Here is a 17,237-nt window from a genome sequence, read left to right as displayed (position 1 = left end):
ATGGCACGAGAATAAAGCATGTTACAGTATTTAATATTCTGTAATGATTGTCTGTTCTGTGTCCATCTGCAGCTGTTCTCTGTCAGTGGTGCACTGCAAATCATATACAACCGTAGCATTGCATGTATTTTTTAGACTTCAGTTATTTAGAAAGTGTAAATATAATGGGCTAATGTTTGGAGATTTAAATTTTGAATTAATCAGTAAACACTTGACTGTGTCAGGAAAGCAGTTAACCTGGTAAAATATGCTCCTGTGGTGCCTTTACTCTGACAAACTATAGGAGCTCTGTTTTGACAGTTAGCTTGCATCTCATTTTCTGCCTGCTGTGCATGCTAATATATCGCCTGTGATCCACTGTTTCCTAAAATGATGGATCAGTGCAAATACATTTATGCCACGTCTTTGTAATCAGTATATTTGCAGCTGAAAAATGCACCATGCGTGCATTGTAGAAACAGATGTAGATGGGCAAATTGAACTATAATACAATTGACTTTGTTGGGGTGTTCTGTACACCCATGTCATCTGTAGGTCCAGTTACAGGATAATATCATCTGATATCAATTTATGGAACAAGTATGCACTGTTATGTGGATGTTTTATCAGTTGGTATATTTGCAGTGCTTCTGTATAGTTTAAAAGTTAGTGGTTGATAAATAGGCTATTTATTGCATTAATAGATTTGATAGATTTTTTTTTGTCCTGTCCTTTTATTATTCAGTCCATGGAACATTTCATTTTTTTATTTTTTTATTTAAGTATTTGCAGAATATGGCCCACTTAGAAACACACAGCCTTGTATTTTTATGTGCTAAATCATATTTGGCACTGCACTGTCATCCTGCCCTTTTGGATATGACACAGTCAGTCTCTTGTAATATGCCCTTAACACGAGCCTTTAACTCTGGCCTCCACAATCCTGCACCTTCACACAAGAAAACGGACCCTATGCTTCTGATGTTAATTTAAAAATACAGTGTATGCCCAAAAAAACCTTTTGAATGACAATGCACATTCACATATCTGTCATGCGTAAGGCTGTAGGCATAGCTTCAAACGTTGATGCGTGATATTAAGATATTTAGTGATACGCTGTGTCCGCATCTGGCACACCGTTGGCCAAAAATAGCTTTAGATTTTAATCTAGCTAGCATTGTGACAGCGGCTCCAAGAAAGCTATCGCTGGACCCAAGGGAACTTGTGTATTTTTGGATGCCATATAACAGTCTATTACTTTTTGCAATTGCAGATTTTGCAAAAAAATGAAAAATAAAGACATTATTAATAAGTAGTTAATTATGAAAAATAGAATAATGATGATATATTTAGGTGAAAGTTTAGGGTGATAATCTATAATACATTGCCATATATTTAAAGTGGTCATATTATACTAATTTAGCATTTTATATTTATTTATTACAATTTATTAGTACAAATCCATTTACAATGATAGTCAAGGTTTCTTTCACCAAAATATGTGATATTTTATTTCATGCCACCATTTCCACCTTAGAGCAGTGATGACCTGCGCTAGACAATCAACTGCCAATGACATGAGTGAGACTTCTAATCGATAGCTTTCTCCAGGTATTATAGATTAAATTTTTTCTGATGTCAGAAATCCAACCATTTTTCATTTCTGTTTGTACTTGATTAAGCTTTCAGTTCCTTTGAGTTGTATACTGAGTTATTGTACAAGACATTCTTATTGCTAAAGAGAAATTCAATTTTGTCCACTAACATGTCCATTTATAATGATAGTCAAGGTTTCTTGCATCAAAAACATCTGTGATATTTAGTTTACAATACCATTTCCACCTTAGTGCAGTAATGTCCTTTGCTAGCCAAGCAAACTGCCATTAAGATGAATGGGAATGCAAATCGATAGCTTTCTCCAGGTATTATATATCTCTTTTTTTTTCTGATGTTAGAAATTCCACCATTTCCAGTTTCTTTAGAGCAGCTTTATTGTAATAGTTTGTTTGTACTTGAGATTAAACTTTCATTTCCTTCCAATGGTTTACGTAGCTACTGTATATGAAACACTTATTGCAAGCAAGAAATTCTATTTTATATGATATGTCTCCTTTAAAGAACAGAGTGTGCTGTTTTGTTTTATATGCAGTAATGGACTGAGCAGCGGTGGGTGTTTCCTCATTGTTCCTCTGGTGGTAATACACTGGTGCCCAGCTGTGCCCGAGAGAGTTGTGTTTCCTCTCGATGGGACCGAGTTTTCTATGGCATGTTATTAACACCAAACAAAGCTCTGGTGGTTTACACAACATGGCCATTGTCACCACGCACACAGTTTCCCTCTTCCTGTCTTTCTCCTTTTAGTCTTGTGTGTGCGCATATGTGTGGGTGTGTTTTAGTGTGTCTGTGTGTTTGTGCCCTGGATGCTTTATGCACAGTAATATGATCATCCCAGTGGTGCATTGCGTGGAAAAGAGTTCAAGGTGTGTTCTGCTTGCTAATAAATTATGTTTATTATACTGAGACTCTGAGAGGCACGTAAAACCCGCTAGACTAATTTAATGCCATTAACTAACTCGTATTGTATAACCTCACCTGCAAGGAGCTACATTTGATCTTTTTATGGGGCCAAGCGCCAAAGGTGTGTGGACATATATTGTATCTGTTAGTCATCTTAATCTTCCTCTGCTGCTTTTTCTGTCTGGTAGTCTGAAATTTGGCACATTGATTGAGGAGTGTCTTCTTGATCCTGATGGCAACATTCTTCCCCCTTTCAGTTGAATGTTTTAGATGCACTATTCTTCAAAAGTTGTTCATAAATTAAATTTTTAAGAAATTAGTACTTTTATTCAGCAAGAATGGATTAAATTGATTTAAAGGTGACAGTAAAACATTTATAATGTTACAAAAGATTTCTGTTTCAAATAAATGCTGTTCTTGTGAACTTTATATTCCTCAAAGACGACTGAAAAACGTATCACAGTTTCCACAAAAATATTAGGCAACACCACTGTTTTCAACCTGGATAATAATTAGAAAAGTTTCTTGAGCACTAAATTATCATATTAGAGTGGGTCTGAAGGAGCAAGTGAAGATCGGAGTAATGGCTGCTGAAAATTAAATCTAATATTATTTCACAATCCCACTGCGCAATGTGACGTCGTAGTGACATCTTTTCCATGTCATTTTGGACGTCCAATTTCCGTCCATTAATGGGGTTGTTTTGTAACGCCAGGCGACGTCTTTTTTCGACGTCTACCGCACGTCTAATGTGTATATCACAACTGCCATAGACGTCCAAATGACGTCCAAAAACAATAAGCCAGATTAGGTCAAATGTTGAACGTCAAAATGACGTCCAAGTTGGGTCATGGTTGGACGTCCAAATAGTGGACCTAGTTTGGACGTCGAATAGATGTCCAGAATTGGTCATGGACCGACGGACCCAATATAGACATGATCTGCACGTCTATCCGACGTCCAATGTTTAGTGGGATATTAGTTTTACTGTATTATTTAATCAAATACTGCTTGGTGAGCTTATGATACTTCTTTCAAAAACAAAAATCCGCCTGAGTCCAAACTCTGAACCGGAAGTGTGCGTTTTAGCTTTATTACCTTTTTAACCAAATAGTATAATTTTTATCATAGTATAATTTTTCTTTGAATTTTAAAGAACTGCCGATTTCAATTTATTCCCAACAGATATATATTTTTTTAAATTTTGTCGAAAGAATACTTTAAAGGAAAACACCACCATTTTTCCATATTCCAATATGTTCTTGCCTCAACTTAGACGAGTTGATACGTACCTCTCCTGTCTCTAGCGCGCGGCGCCACTATGCTAGCGTTTGGCTTAGCACCATTCATTCCTTAGGATCATAGTTATACATCCACTCTATATTATCCACTCTATATTATCCACAGAAAATTGCCACTGTTTATTTTGTGTCACCATACTTACTCGTGTAACTACTCATGTAACCATCTTTAAATAGGAAAGCATGGAAGTGTTTGGTGGCTTCTAAATTCATCCCTGTTTGGATCATAAGTAATGAATGGTGCTAAGCTAAATGCTAGCATAGCGCCGCCGCGCGCTAGAGCGATTAAGTGCACGCACTGAGACAGGAGAGGTACGTATCAACTCGTCTAAGTTGAGGGAAGAACATATTGGAATATGGAAAAACGGTGCCGTTTTCCTTTAACCGCATCTAACAGTTTTCATTGGATTATTCCTCCTTTTTTGGATATACCGAAGAATTTGCATATATGGGTCAACAATGTATTGCAAATCAGGAAGCGAGGCTATTTTTCACAATGCTGTGATGTATTTACCTTGAAATGACTAGCAGAATTATTCTGGTGACTGCCACCTACTAGTATGGAAATGGCTCAGATTGACTGCAGCATTGCTACAAAGTTAACAGTGAGGATGCTAAATGTTGAAACAAAAGATTTCATACTGAAAAGGAACTTCTGTATTTGCCATTAACACTAAGCTTTAGGTCAAAAGCAATAATGCAATAATGAATTTGCTTTTAGCCTTTGAACCAGTTGTTCAAACACTAGCTGTCAGCGGTTGTCATGACTACACAAATCTGTGCAGCCTTAAAAGGTATATTCCACAAATCTACTCTACATTACAATATTCCATTCGACAAGTGTGCTGGGCTCCATAATTGCTGCTTGCAGCAATGTTTTTAATGCACAGGCATAGAAATAAATGAGATGTAAGTCTGTTGCTTTCATTTCTTTCTACTAAAGATATTGGAATGATTTTATAGCAATTCTGCAGCAAGCACAATTTTCAGGAATTACACTGCAACAAATCTAATTATCCTAATCTTTGACCTGCACAATCGTAATGACATTCATAGGTTGCACGCACCCCAATGCATGAGACTGCCTCTGTCGCAAATGCTGCAGCAATCACAGACAGCTGCAGGAAGAGATATTTCATATTCTCGAATGCAGACGGCAACTGTTGCCGAGTCAAAAAGGAGAGCTGCCCTGGAGGAGACGGTGGGTGTATAAATAGTCTGAGGCGAGACTAGAGAGATGCACCTAACCTTTTTTTCACTTCTCGCAAGCTGCTTTTAAAGCAGTGAGCTCTCTAGATGCTCCTACAGCGTGTCTGTGCATGTTTGGCTCTTTAAATGAGAGCAGTCAAAAGAACATCACTAAGGCACAAACATAGCATTTTGAAGCACTCAGCATAGTTTGGTCATTTATAAAGGAAATTGGAAATATTTCATCTTCTGTCTTTCAACCTGCACCCAAGATAAATTGCATGTCTTCAATTATACTTTTTGCTGAGGCACGCAAGAATAAAAAGAGGATATTGTTTAAAAAAAAAACTTCTCTACACCTCTCTCTCTGTTTATCTGCTTTCTGTCACACCGGTGGGCGGCACGGTTTGGCTCTGTGCCTTCAGTGCCGAGCACTCTGCTTATTACAGATTAGTAGGTCAAGATTCTCTATTATCATTGGGCCTGATTTATTGGGACTGTACCGCTGTGGGGGTGGTTGAAAGCTCACTATATTAGCCAGTTACAACCGTTGCCAAAGGCAGCTGCCAGGAATCAATACAGTGTCAGATGCTGCTCTGCAGTGCTGCAGTCCCTTGGAGGAATAGCACCTCTAATATATAACTTTGGCTATAAATTCATCTTACTTCTCAAATGCAAATCTGTTCCAGCTTTGTAGTACAGGCAGGCTAACAAAATAAAACAAACTCTGACTGATGCTTACTGGTCTTTAGTTTTATTTCACCTGGAATATGTCGTGAGATGTTTTAGAATATTATGCAAATGTGTGGCATGTTACTACTAAATGCAATTGTATACTTTTTGAAAGAGCTGCAGCTTGGAACGCTGTTAGTATGCATTTATTTACAGAGCAAACTTTTGCAGCAGTGAATGTTGAATACAAAGTGTTATTATCCTAATGGCTTTTGGCACTGCAGATTGCACTGCCCTTAGCAGATGAATGGAAGAGCTATATCTTAAGGAGCTCTTAAGGAATAATGCAATTGTCTAGATGGTTAGAGAGTAACAGGTTGCAGTGAGGATAGCTTTCAGAAATTGAAACGATGCACCTTATATGGCTAAGCATTCGTTATTACCCCAAGTCATCCTGGCTGGTTGAAGTTTAACAGATTTAACAGATTAGAGCTTGGTAAAAGGTCAGATATCTCCTTCAGTGGAGTGTGCCTTGTTGTGGTGCTGTAAGGCTTTATGAGTCTTATCATCAGGGAGCTGATGTGTTTTTCTCTGGGGTTAATCGCTGAGAACAAAGGCGCATGTGAGGCCTGTCTCCAGGCCTGCTGGTCCTCGCTAGTTGTGTGTAATTAAAGAGGACTTTGCGTGGCGTTCAGCCAGGCCCAGCTGGTTCAAAAGCAGCTACGACGGACACAGAGATGCATTTGCACAACAGGAAGGACCAAGTAATAATACTATTCACAGTCATTCTACTAGGATGCTACCAACGCAACATAAAATTACGGTTAAGGACAGCCAAGAACACAGGACATAAGAACATAATGCAGCAGTAAACTTGAGTATACATAAGTATCTAATACTTATATAACCAGTGATGTCAGGTATTAAAAGGGTTTTTTTTTTGTTTAGATTTGTATATCATGTTAGTATTTGTTGTATTATATACTAGATTTATTGAGTACTGAATGTTGAACCTTATTAGAAGCACTTTATTTCTTGTGAAGCCTCTCTTGCTCAGCAGAGCCCTTGAGGGCTGAAAAAAGGGTGGGAAATGGAAAAGAAAACATTTATTTTCGGGGAGTTCATAAAAGCATGATTCCCAGGTCTGGAAAAGTTATGCAAATTTTATAGATTCTTAAAGGTCAAATAAAATTCATTTTTGACAAATTTCTGTAGTCAATGCATTTTTGGTTATAGTCAGTATTTAAAAAAATTACTATTTGTGAGTGCAATTGTGAGACACACATAAATCTAAATAATACATATTAACTAGTCATCACAAACAACTGAAAAAGTCATGAAAAATTACAGAAGTTCTGAAAATGCTACTTTAAACATACAAGAGAAAATCTTTGTCAGTCAAACATTGTAAATTGTAAGATGGAGTTTGTACCAGTGCACTAGTAGTTTTAGCATTTCATATTCCATAGTAAATGGCACGAATGTCAAAACAAGTGCAACCAGCCTTACTAACACTGTGAGGTGGGAAGCTATGATGTTGGGTAATGTTGCGTGATCTTCCACTGCTGTATTGCATGAAAAAGTCATAGTAATCAGAGTGCACAATTTATTGTTCACGTTCTTATGTTGGCTGGATTGCTATCTTTTATAGCATTGGTAAGAATGTGCTCAAAATGTAGGCGTTTGTGCTTTTTTCTTGTGAAACATTATTTCCTCATCTATCAGAGACCGATTGGTTCTGTTTCTTACCTCTCCTTGTTGCAGTATTTCTATAGTGTAAGATGTGAAACTAACAAATATGCAGTATAAACCATTTTTCCCAGAGAAGTGTAAATCACCCACAAATGAATCATATATGTATCACAAAGGAATCATGGCTATGTTAATCAAGGACGCTGACATTGATATTTCTTCCCAAATGCTTGAGCAGACATAATTGATCTTAGAGAGTAATATCTCGTTGTAGAATAAATCACCATGGCATGTAGTCAGATTGATCTGAAAATGCTTCTGCAGTTGCCCTTTTCTCATTTCTCTACTGTAATAAAAAGCAGTCAAAGTCAAGTTGAGGAAGATAATTTAGATAACATAGAGGAAGAATTTTATAAATTACTGAGAGATACTCTGCAGCTTTAGATCCCGACACTATTGGAATCACCACAGTTTACATATCTATTTATTCTGCAAAAATAAGAAAATCAAATTCTGTGTGCTATGTGAGTTATGTGAATCCCAAAATAATAAGACAGATTAGTCATGTAGTTCAGGCAAGACACAGGGTAATTGATTAAAAAAATATGTAGTTTTGCACATCCTTGTTTAGCACCTTGATTGAGCACTTTTTGCATATTTTCCTGTTTGTAGCACCCACAATTCATTCTTTTTGTTTTTGCAGTTTTATTTATGTGCCGTGATCAGCACTCTACATTGCCCGCATACACAGTACTGACAAGCAGCAGTGATGAGGACATTATTTCACAAAGTCGTACATGCTGGAAAAGATGATTGGTTCCTTTTATTGTTAATTAATCTCCTGATTGGTCTCCCTGCTCTGATGGTCCTGTGCGTTGAATCAGGCTTCTCTTGATTTGCATATGCATAAGCCGTCAAGTTTACAATTAGAGGTGATGATTGCACCTTTTACTAAAACCATAGCCAGTGTTGAAATGAGCTTGTTCTCATTTATTTTTGCAACCATGGGCATTTCTGTTCATATTATGGCTGTGTTTGTTAATTTATCTCACTCTAATAGGGATATATCTAGTTTATAGTAAGCCAGTAGTTATCTAGTATATCATGTTCATATTTGTTGCTTTATTTACAGGATGTATTAAGTACTGGATGCTGAACCTTATTAGAAGCACTTTATTTCTCATGCTTTACTTCTCTTGCTCAGAAGTGCCCTTAAGGGCTTTTCTCAATAAACAAGCTGCTCTAGGCAGTTGCCTCACCAATGTGACTCAATTGCTACTAATTATTCATAAAATTCCCCAAATTTACAAGATCTACAAAGCTTTTCCACTCTGTTGCCGTTTCTTATGTTTGTGGATTAAAATGTAATTGGCTTTTGGCATACTCTTTACCCTTCATATGATTTCAGTAGAATTTGCATGTTCATGTTCACTAGCATGTTGCTAAGCGTACAGTTCAATAGCATAAACACCACATTGAGCCAACTAGTACATTATGATAATCATTTTGAACATATTTTTTAAATTAATTTTGCCTTCTGTCTGAAGAATAGATGCAATGCTTTCAGCCTTCCTAAGCACACCTAGGGTGCCTTAAGATGCTGTCTAGGAAGACAGCTCACTAGGTTTTGGTACAGAGCTAAAGGCTCAAGACAGACTGTGCTGTTGGGGACTTAAATCGTATCTGGTTTCCATGGTGACACTTTGTAATGACCCAGTCAAACCCTTGTTCGTTTGTCTGGTATTTTATTGTAATTCATGCGTTCTGAAGAGGAAGGCTTTCTTAATCTACATCATTGACTCATCCTCTTTGCCTGTGATTACATGTGTCTACCATCATCTGGTTATGGCTCATTTATTATTTCTAGTACACAATGTTAAAAAGATCCAGAATACATCTGTCAGCTTTCTATTGCATTCATTAATAAAATGTCATTAGAGCAAGAGAGATGCAATAAAAATGATTTACAAATAAGGAGATTTAGCAGCATTTTTAATAGAATAGCTATGTTGCAAAGAAGTTCCAGCTTCAGTCTGGAGTTAGTCTTGGGATTTGTCTTTCAATTTATTTCCTTTGGAAATGATTTGCATACCCATGCTTTTTAAATTATTTGATTTACAATGCAATTTCTTAGAAAATGTTTTTCTATAATCACAGCTTTGTGAATAAGCCTTTGAGTATGACAAAAGAGACAGAGGGGGTGTTATATCATAAAGAACAGTGTTCAAGTCAGACCATGTGCCTATGAATTATGGTTTGTTTGCGTCACTAGACGTGGGAATAAACCCTAATCTCCTGTTAAGACTCTCTCTCTATGTGTGTGTGTGTGTGTGTGTTCGTGTTTGAATCATAGCATGTCCTCAGTGCAAGCATTTTTTTCTCATTCTTTCACACACACACAAACACACACACACACGTGTAAACACCTGTAAGCGCTGTCCCCTGTAGGAACAGAGACAGGTGTTTTACTGCTGCTTTAACTTGCCAGAATAATACAAAGAAAAGGGCCTTTGTAAAATGGCTGTGGACTGTGTATTTATTGTGCATTTGATTGGTATCCTCTGCAATCTTTCAATAAATTAAATGCCCTAATGTTTAAACATATTCAAACATTCAAACATATTTAATTGGGAGGGGGGGGTCAATATTATGGTGCAGCTATAAGGACCATCAGAATATTTGGTGACACTAAATTAATAGGATGTCTTTATTTCTGAGATATTTTCTTAATATCGTTTAAATTAAAGATTATTTTCTACAGTATATTTATCAAATCTCATTGTATGTGTCTTTTTTCCAGGCTGAATGGTTGTGCTTGAATTGTCAAACACAGAGAGCTCTAGCTGGGAAGCTGGGAGACATGGGAAAAATGCCAATATCCAGCCCAAAAGACAGGCCTACAGTCACATCCAAAACACAGCTGTCTGAGACTCCTGCGTCTGCACAGACACCTATTCCAAAATCTGAGCCAAAACCATCACCTGGAAAGCAGGCAGAGGAGAAAACCATCTCTACTACTGTTGCAAAGGCAGCAGTGACCACTCCAGTGGTTCCTGCTCCTCTCTCTGTTATTCCTACCACAGATATGCTGCAGACAGTGATGACAGCTGTGGTGGAACCAATACCAGCTGCAGAGATTCAGAAAGCTGTTATTACTGCTGCTGAGGTCACTTTGAAAGAAACGGGCAAAGACAAAGTCCCTGACGAGACACAAGTAGAAATAGAACCGATATCTCTGCTTCCAGCATTGCCAACTGAGGCAGATGTAGTAAAGGTATAATTTTACATATACATTATTGAGCAATGCGTTTTTTTATTCTATTATTCAAACATTTGTTTTATATTATTTTATTGTAGTGTATTTTTTAAAAATTGTTAGTCATGAATAGGAGGCAGGCATGTTTTAAGAAAATATTAATTTAACAATATTAATTTAATGTATTTGCCATTTTTCTTTCTTAATTTTCCTTAGGTTAAAGAGGATACATACAGAGGACAACAGAAAGATGTTGTGGTACAGATGGATAGCAGTCTTCCAGAAATGTCTAAAGAAGACACCTTAAAAGCAGATATTAAAGAGCAACATAGAAAGGACATCTTGCCGGTATCAGTAGAATCATACAGCTCGGCTGAGGAGGAGCTTAAGGAGATACAGAGAGTAAGTGAAATGGCCATAAAAGAAACTGCTACAAAACTGTTGCCTGTCAGAGCACCAGACAGTGTAAAACAATACCATGAGGACAGCAGTGAGAGTGAACCCTCCCCTCAGATACAGAGGAGAAGAGTGAGGCCTGCTTCCTCCAGCAGTGAGGACTACAAACTAGACAGTTCAAATTCTGGAGATGACGAAGAGTTCATACGAAGGCAACTTATGCACATGGGTGAAGACGAGAACTTGCCTTCTGATGAGGAAAAACACAGAGAAGAACAACAAACACAGCAAGAAACCAGAGAAGTTGAAAAATTGGATGATTCCATGAAGCCTAAACGTGCCCTAAAGAAACTTACTGTAGAGCCTGAGGAGATTTCTTATATCTCTCTGTCTTCTCATGACCAAGATGATCAAGCTGCTCAAGTCATCCCTGTCTCAGAAGCATTAGAAGAAATCAAAGTGGAAATAGATTTGTCAAATGACGATGAGAAGATTATAGCTACTGACACCACAGCAGTTGTCATCACACAAAAATCTCCTGTTAGACAGACAACGCAGGAGCATGAGAGTCTGATTGAAGACTTGTCCAAGGGTGATGGGTCATCCAGTGTTCAGGTGTCTAGCATCACACCGGGAACAGCTTCACCTACTTCTGTGTCCTCTATTGATGAGGACAGTGATAGTAGCCCAAGTCATAAAAAGGCAAGAGCAGAGAGTAAACAGCAAAGAAAGGCAAAACACAGACCTCATGGTCAGGCCCTTCCCACTATAGAGGACTCATCTGAGGAGGATGAGTTACATGAGGAGAGTGAACAGATGGAGCAGGAAGATGAAAGAGATGATCAGCCACAATTAAGAAAGGTCACAAAAAAATTAAAGACAGAAAGATATGATCTGGGCTTGCAAAGGAGACGGGATAATTTGACTAAAACTGATAAATTAAGGCAGGGAGCAAGGATGGAGGAACGGAAGTCCTCCTCCTTTTCTGACTTTTCACCTAGTTTTGAATCTGAACCAGAGAATGCAGAATACAGAACATTATCATCTGAAACACATGATGCTACAGAGAAGCCATTAAAGACTGCTGAAGAGGTATATGAGGAAATGATGCAAAAAGCACAGGAATACAAAACATCAGAGAAATTCACACCACCTGATATTGAACCATTATATGGAGGCATGTTAATAGAGGACTATGCTTATGAAACTTTAGTTGAAGAACATGAACAGGCTGCAACAGCTCTTTGTAGTGTCACCAATGATCAAGATTTGAGAAAGATGTCTGAACATGAGTCGGTGAGGATACTTATGACACCAGATGAGGCTTATGAAGAGATGTTGAATAAAAGAAGCAAGATCTTGCAAAAAGAGAAGGAGGCTCAGCAAGCACATGCAACAAAGATCAACACATCCTTGCCACTTGATGTCAGTGACACTTGTTATGTGAGTATTTCTGGAAATGATGCACTTTCTACAGATAAAAATGCAAAGCCACTGTTGGAAACAGAGGATGCATATGAAGAGCGATTGAAGGCACAAAAAGATGTTTTAACACCAGGAACAAGCCCTACTCAGTCAACTCCTGTGTCTCCTGCCTCCCCTCTGACCGTGTCTGAGTCATCATATGATTCCCCTGAGGTGATACTCATCCCTTCAAGTGGGGAAGAAGACAACCTAGCTGAACCTATTGAATGCATTTTGGAGCCTTATATTACAGATTCTACATGTACTCAGTATGTATCTGGGAATAAAGCTTTATATCCAATTCCTGACTTAAAGATCACTCAGTGCTCCTCTGGTGAAGAGGAAGTTGAAGAGGAGGACAGTGTCACACAAGAAAAAATGTCCCCTGAGCCAACTGATATCCCTCAAAGTGAGGAGGAACCACAAGCCCCAGAAGAATCATTTGAAACTGTTCCCATTTCTGTAATATGTGAAATTCCTTCATCAAAACAAGTTGTGGAGAAAACAGCAATATCACCATTGTCTCCACCAACATCTCCAGCAGTGTCATCCCCAGATTCAAATATGGAACTAACAACAGCACCATCATCCTCTCCAGTTTCTGGCCAGGCATCTGAATTAACTACTCCAGCTAGCCCCAGTGTTGCTGAAATTTCTGCCCCAGTTGTAATTCATATGCCAGACTTGGTGTCTGAGCAAGCCACAACACACCCATCAGCAACTGCTCCTGTTGCATCATCCACACAGATTATTGGATCCCCTTCACCGGTCATTCCAGCCTCACCACATGTCTCAAAAAATGCTGGCACTCCAACTCCTTCTGAAATTCTTGTTTCAAAGCCAACACCAGGTCCAAAATCAACTCCTGCACCAAAACCAACAGTTATATCAAAACCTACACAGGAAACAGTCCCTACTTCCGATAGTGTTTCATCCTGTATACTGGATTCATATCTTCAAGATTTAGCTCAAAGACCTTTGTCCAGTGCAATACATGAACCACTTTCAGCTGCTGTATCAGCCACTACAGACAAACAAACTGTTGCACCAATAATTCCTCCAAAAGTCGACTACGTAAAAACTCCTCCTACTACAGTTGCTACACCGATTGTTCAGTCTCACAAAGGACCTTTAACACAAACTTCTGTTATTGTTCAAATGCCCGATCTTGTGTCCCCTGCATTAGACCATCCATTTCAAGAAAAAACTCCAGTTTCAGCGCCTACCCTGTCATCCACTGCACTCCGGGATCAGATTCCTACAACTACCCCCATTGTTTCTCAGATGCTAGACCTGGTCACTTCTCCATCTCAGTCAATATCTGTGACCTTTCCAGTACCTTCTCTAACCTATGCCCCACTTCCAGCTATAGTTTCAGCAGTGGATCAAACACCTATTTCTGTTCCAATAATGGTATCAGCCTCAATACCAGCAAAGGTTCTCTCAACAGACCAGACCAGCTCAGCTGTTGAACAAGTGGCCACACCACTGTCTGCTCAATCCAGTATTCCTGCTTTTGCAAAAGAGATTCAGTCACCAACCAGTGTTTCTATTCAAATTCCTATTCAGAGGCCAGCAGATACCAAACCACACATGACACCCCAGTTAGGTCAAGCAGCAACTGTTTCACCTCCAGCAAGTCATGGAGAGCATATTGCTGCAAAGACAGTCTCTGTTGTTTCTCCCACTATTACTACAACTGTTGGTTTTGTAGCTTCACCCTCCCAACCAGTTCAATCAGTGCTGACCAATATTCAGGACAGGATGGTGGAAATACAGAAGGAAAATGGATCAGATGATGGAATTTCTTCACAACAGTCAGTTTCACAAATAATTTCTCCTGTTGTACAGACACAGCAAGGTCAAGTTGTTGTCAGACTGCCAAATCTTGAAAATGTGGCAGTTAAAACAACTATTGAAGATGGGAGAGGGCACCCTGTTATTGTTAGTGTTTCTCCTTTTACTTATCCAGCCACAATATCAAGTTTCATCAATGATTCAACAGTTCCAGCTTGTGTGACATCTGTAAAACCCCATGTTCCTCAAGAAAGAACAGATAGACCAGTGATTTCATTTCCACCACCTCCTCCAGCTTCACCACCAGAATTGCCATATAGCGCAGTACCCAAGGCTGATTTTAACCAGCAAAAGTCTATCCCAACTCCCTCATCAGTTATAGTAACTCTACCTGAACCCCCACCAAATGTGGCCAGCGTAAATATAAAACCAGCTGTGACTCCAACACACAAATCACCACCCCCTGTTCCCCCCAAACCTGTATGTATTCCCCCAGGACTGGTATTTAGTCACAGATCAAGAGAGAGCGTAAAGCCACCAGTTAGCCCTGAGCCAGTAGTTGTTCAAGCAGTTCGTTCTGCAACGCTGCCAAGAACAAGGGAACCTCCAAATGCTTTGTCACTAAGTTTGACTGCCCCTGTAGAGACCAAACACAGTGCTTCATCACCAAAATCACCTTTGTCACCCAGATTTGCTAGAACTCTTGAAACATATGTGGTGATAACATTACCCTCAGAACCAGGATCACCTGTTGAGGGCATTACAACTCAAGCACCGATGAGAAGATCATCACTGCCAACTCCCAGACAGCATGTTCCATCTGATGCCCCAAGAGTGTTTGCTCCATCTGCAGTGGATGCACCCATGTCATTAATTTCAGCACAAATTGTAGCAGCCCCACCAAAGCCTACTTCAGCTTTAAATACAGCAGTGCCCCTTGAGGTGATGGCACCTGACTTTGCTTCAGTCACAACAGAGACTCATCATATTACACTAGCTGTGGATTCAAGACAAAGTATTACAGAACCTTGTGTAACGGTCCCAGAGCTGCCAGTTGCTTCTGTACAGACTATAACTGTTGTTCCTCATATCACAATGGAGAATACAATGCACTCCCCATCTGCGTTTATAACACAACATGTTGTAATGGCACCTTCTGCTTTGATTTCAGCAGCACCTGTTGCAGCACCACCACCACCGTCCATTGCTATGGGATCAACAGCATATCCAGCAATGACATACCCCACACCTTCCTTGATTTCTCCTCTTGCCATGGCTCCAGTCTCAGTGGTGCATACATCAAAACCATCAGAGGAGGTACCAGTAGCCTTAGCCCCAGTGTCAGGAGTTTCTACTGAGTCCGTTCCTCACTACACAGTGAGTGATGTGCAACAAGAACTTGAGATGCAACAAATGCAAAAAACATATTCTGCTCCAATAACAATAACCCAGATTCCAATCCCGGCTCAAAATAAAGATATTCCTGGTTTGGATATGGAAGAAGTACTGATAGTCTCAGCTTCTGAAGAGGCCTTAACTGAACTGGGTCCATCACCAGTACCAATAACACAGCTTCAAGGGCAGCAAACAGTTTATGAGCAAAAACAAGATATTCCAGTAGTGACCTTTGCAACAACTGTGCCACCAGTACCAGTAACATTTACCCAATTTACAAAATCTATTGAGAGTCAAGAAATTTGTGGACAAGATAAAGTTATATCAAGCATGAGCCAAGTCTACTCTGCAATCTCAAAAACTGAGCAGCGTCCTGATGCATTGCCTAATCTTGTAACCCAAGTTGTCACAACTGAAGTACAAAGAACAACAACTGTGTCAGTTGTCCAGGAGAGGATTCCTGTCGAACCCTTAGCTGAACCTGTGGGTGCTACAATCACAATCCAGCCAGAAGTCCATCCAAAGCCTAAACAGAATGGAAGAATACAATACCCTAGTGACGTTATAGATCTTACCACATTTAAAGTCAATGTTACAATGACTGACCAAGGAATGGATTTGACAGCCCCAGATTCAAGTAGGTCTTCCTTGTCAAGTGAATCAAGTGGGCGACAGGCCACTGCTGTACAGCCCGAAATTGTGAATCTTAGTGCTGAAATAATCCCCACTACAACACTCTCTGTTGTAACTGACAGCATAACAATCGTTACTTGCACAGCTACAATTGGCTACAACAACAACAACACAGTTGACAAGCCTCTGGACCTGGGAAATGCTACTTCAGTGCCTCTTCCACTTACCACATACAATCCATTTGAGCCACTTGCACAGATAGTGTACAGACCTGTAAATTCACAACCTAAGGCTACAACCAGTGCAGAGATTCCTATTAACCTTTCATACAGAGCTGTTGCAAGCACAGCTCCAACTCTTATGCCCGTTACTATAGCCCCGGTGAGCTTCACAAATGGCACTGTTGGTATACCAATACATACAGAGCCAACGGCAGTTGGACCTGTAGACCTCACCACGTCTAAGCCAATGAAAACCATGGTTGCTTTGTCCTCATCTTCAGGAGTAGTCACAACTGTTTTGGAAGATGACGGTACACCAGTTGATCTAACATCTGGAAGACGGACTGTTTGCTGCGATGTAATTTACAGGCTTCCTTTCACAGGGAGCTGCAGAACACAGCCTCCTGTGACCACACAACCAGACAATCAAATTGGCTATCAAATTGATATTGCCACAGCACCTGTCATTGAAGATCTCAGTACCATGAAGGCTTCAATATCTGATAGTAATTTCAAAGAGGCTGGGTTCTTTAGTTATGAAAGGAAGAATGGCTTCACCTATCAGAATGGGGCATCTGAGGGGGCTATTGATTTGACATCAGCTAAAATGTCAACAGGTCAGTATGATGGTGCGCATGTATCCTTAATTGATTCGTTTTTTTATTGGTATGTTAATGTATTATTTATTGGTTATGTCCCAAATTTTTGTGATGTTCTCTCTGAATG

General features: G+C 39.4%; 1 protein-coding gene across 1 annotated transcript in view; it reads left to right on the top strand.

Annotated features, from left to right (window-relative positions):
* Window positions 1-17,237, top strand: part of pclob (piccolo presynaptic cytomatrix protein b) — a gene marked incomplete at its 3' end in the record, with an annotated part of 69,140 nt that overhangs the window by 22,967 nt on the left and 28,936 nt on the right. The window contains exons 9-10 of the mRNA XM_079374277.1: window positions 10,150-10,623; window positions 10,822-17,128. Of these exons, the coding sequence (XP_079230403.1) occupies window positions 10,150-10,623; window positions 10,822-17,128 (6,781 nt within the window). The remainder of the gene's footprint in view (window positions 1-10,149; window positions 10,624-10,821; window positions 17,129-17,237) is intronic.

Source organism: Barbus barbus, assembly GCF_936440315.1.
Source record: "Barbus barbus genome assembly, chromosome: 23".
NCBI lineage: Eukaryota > Metazoa > Chordata > Actinopteri > Cypriniformes > Cyprinidae > Barbus > Barbus barbus.
Note: the sequence above shows the minus strand (reverse complement) of the source record. Positions and strands in the feature narration are given on the sequence as shown.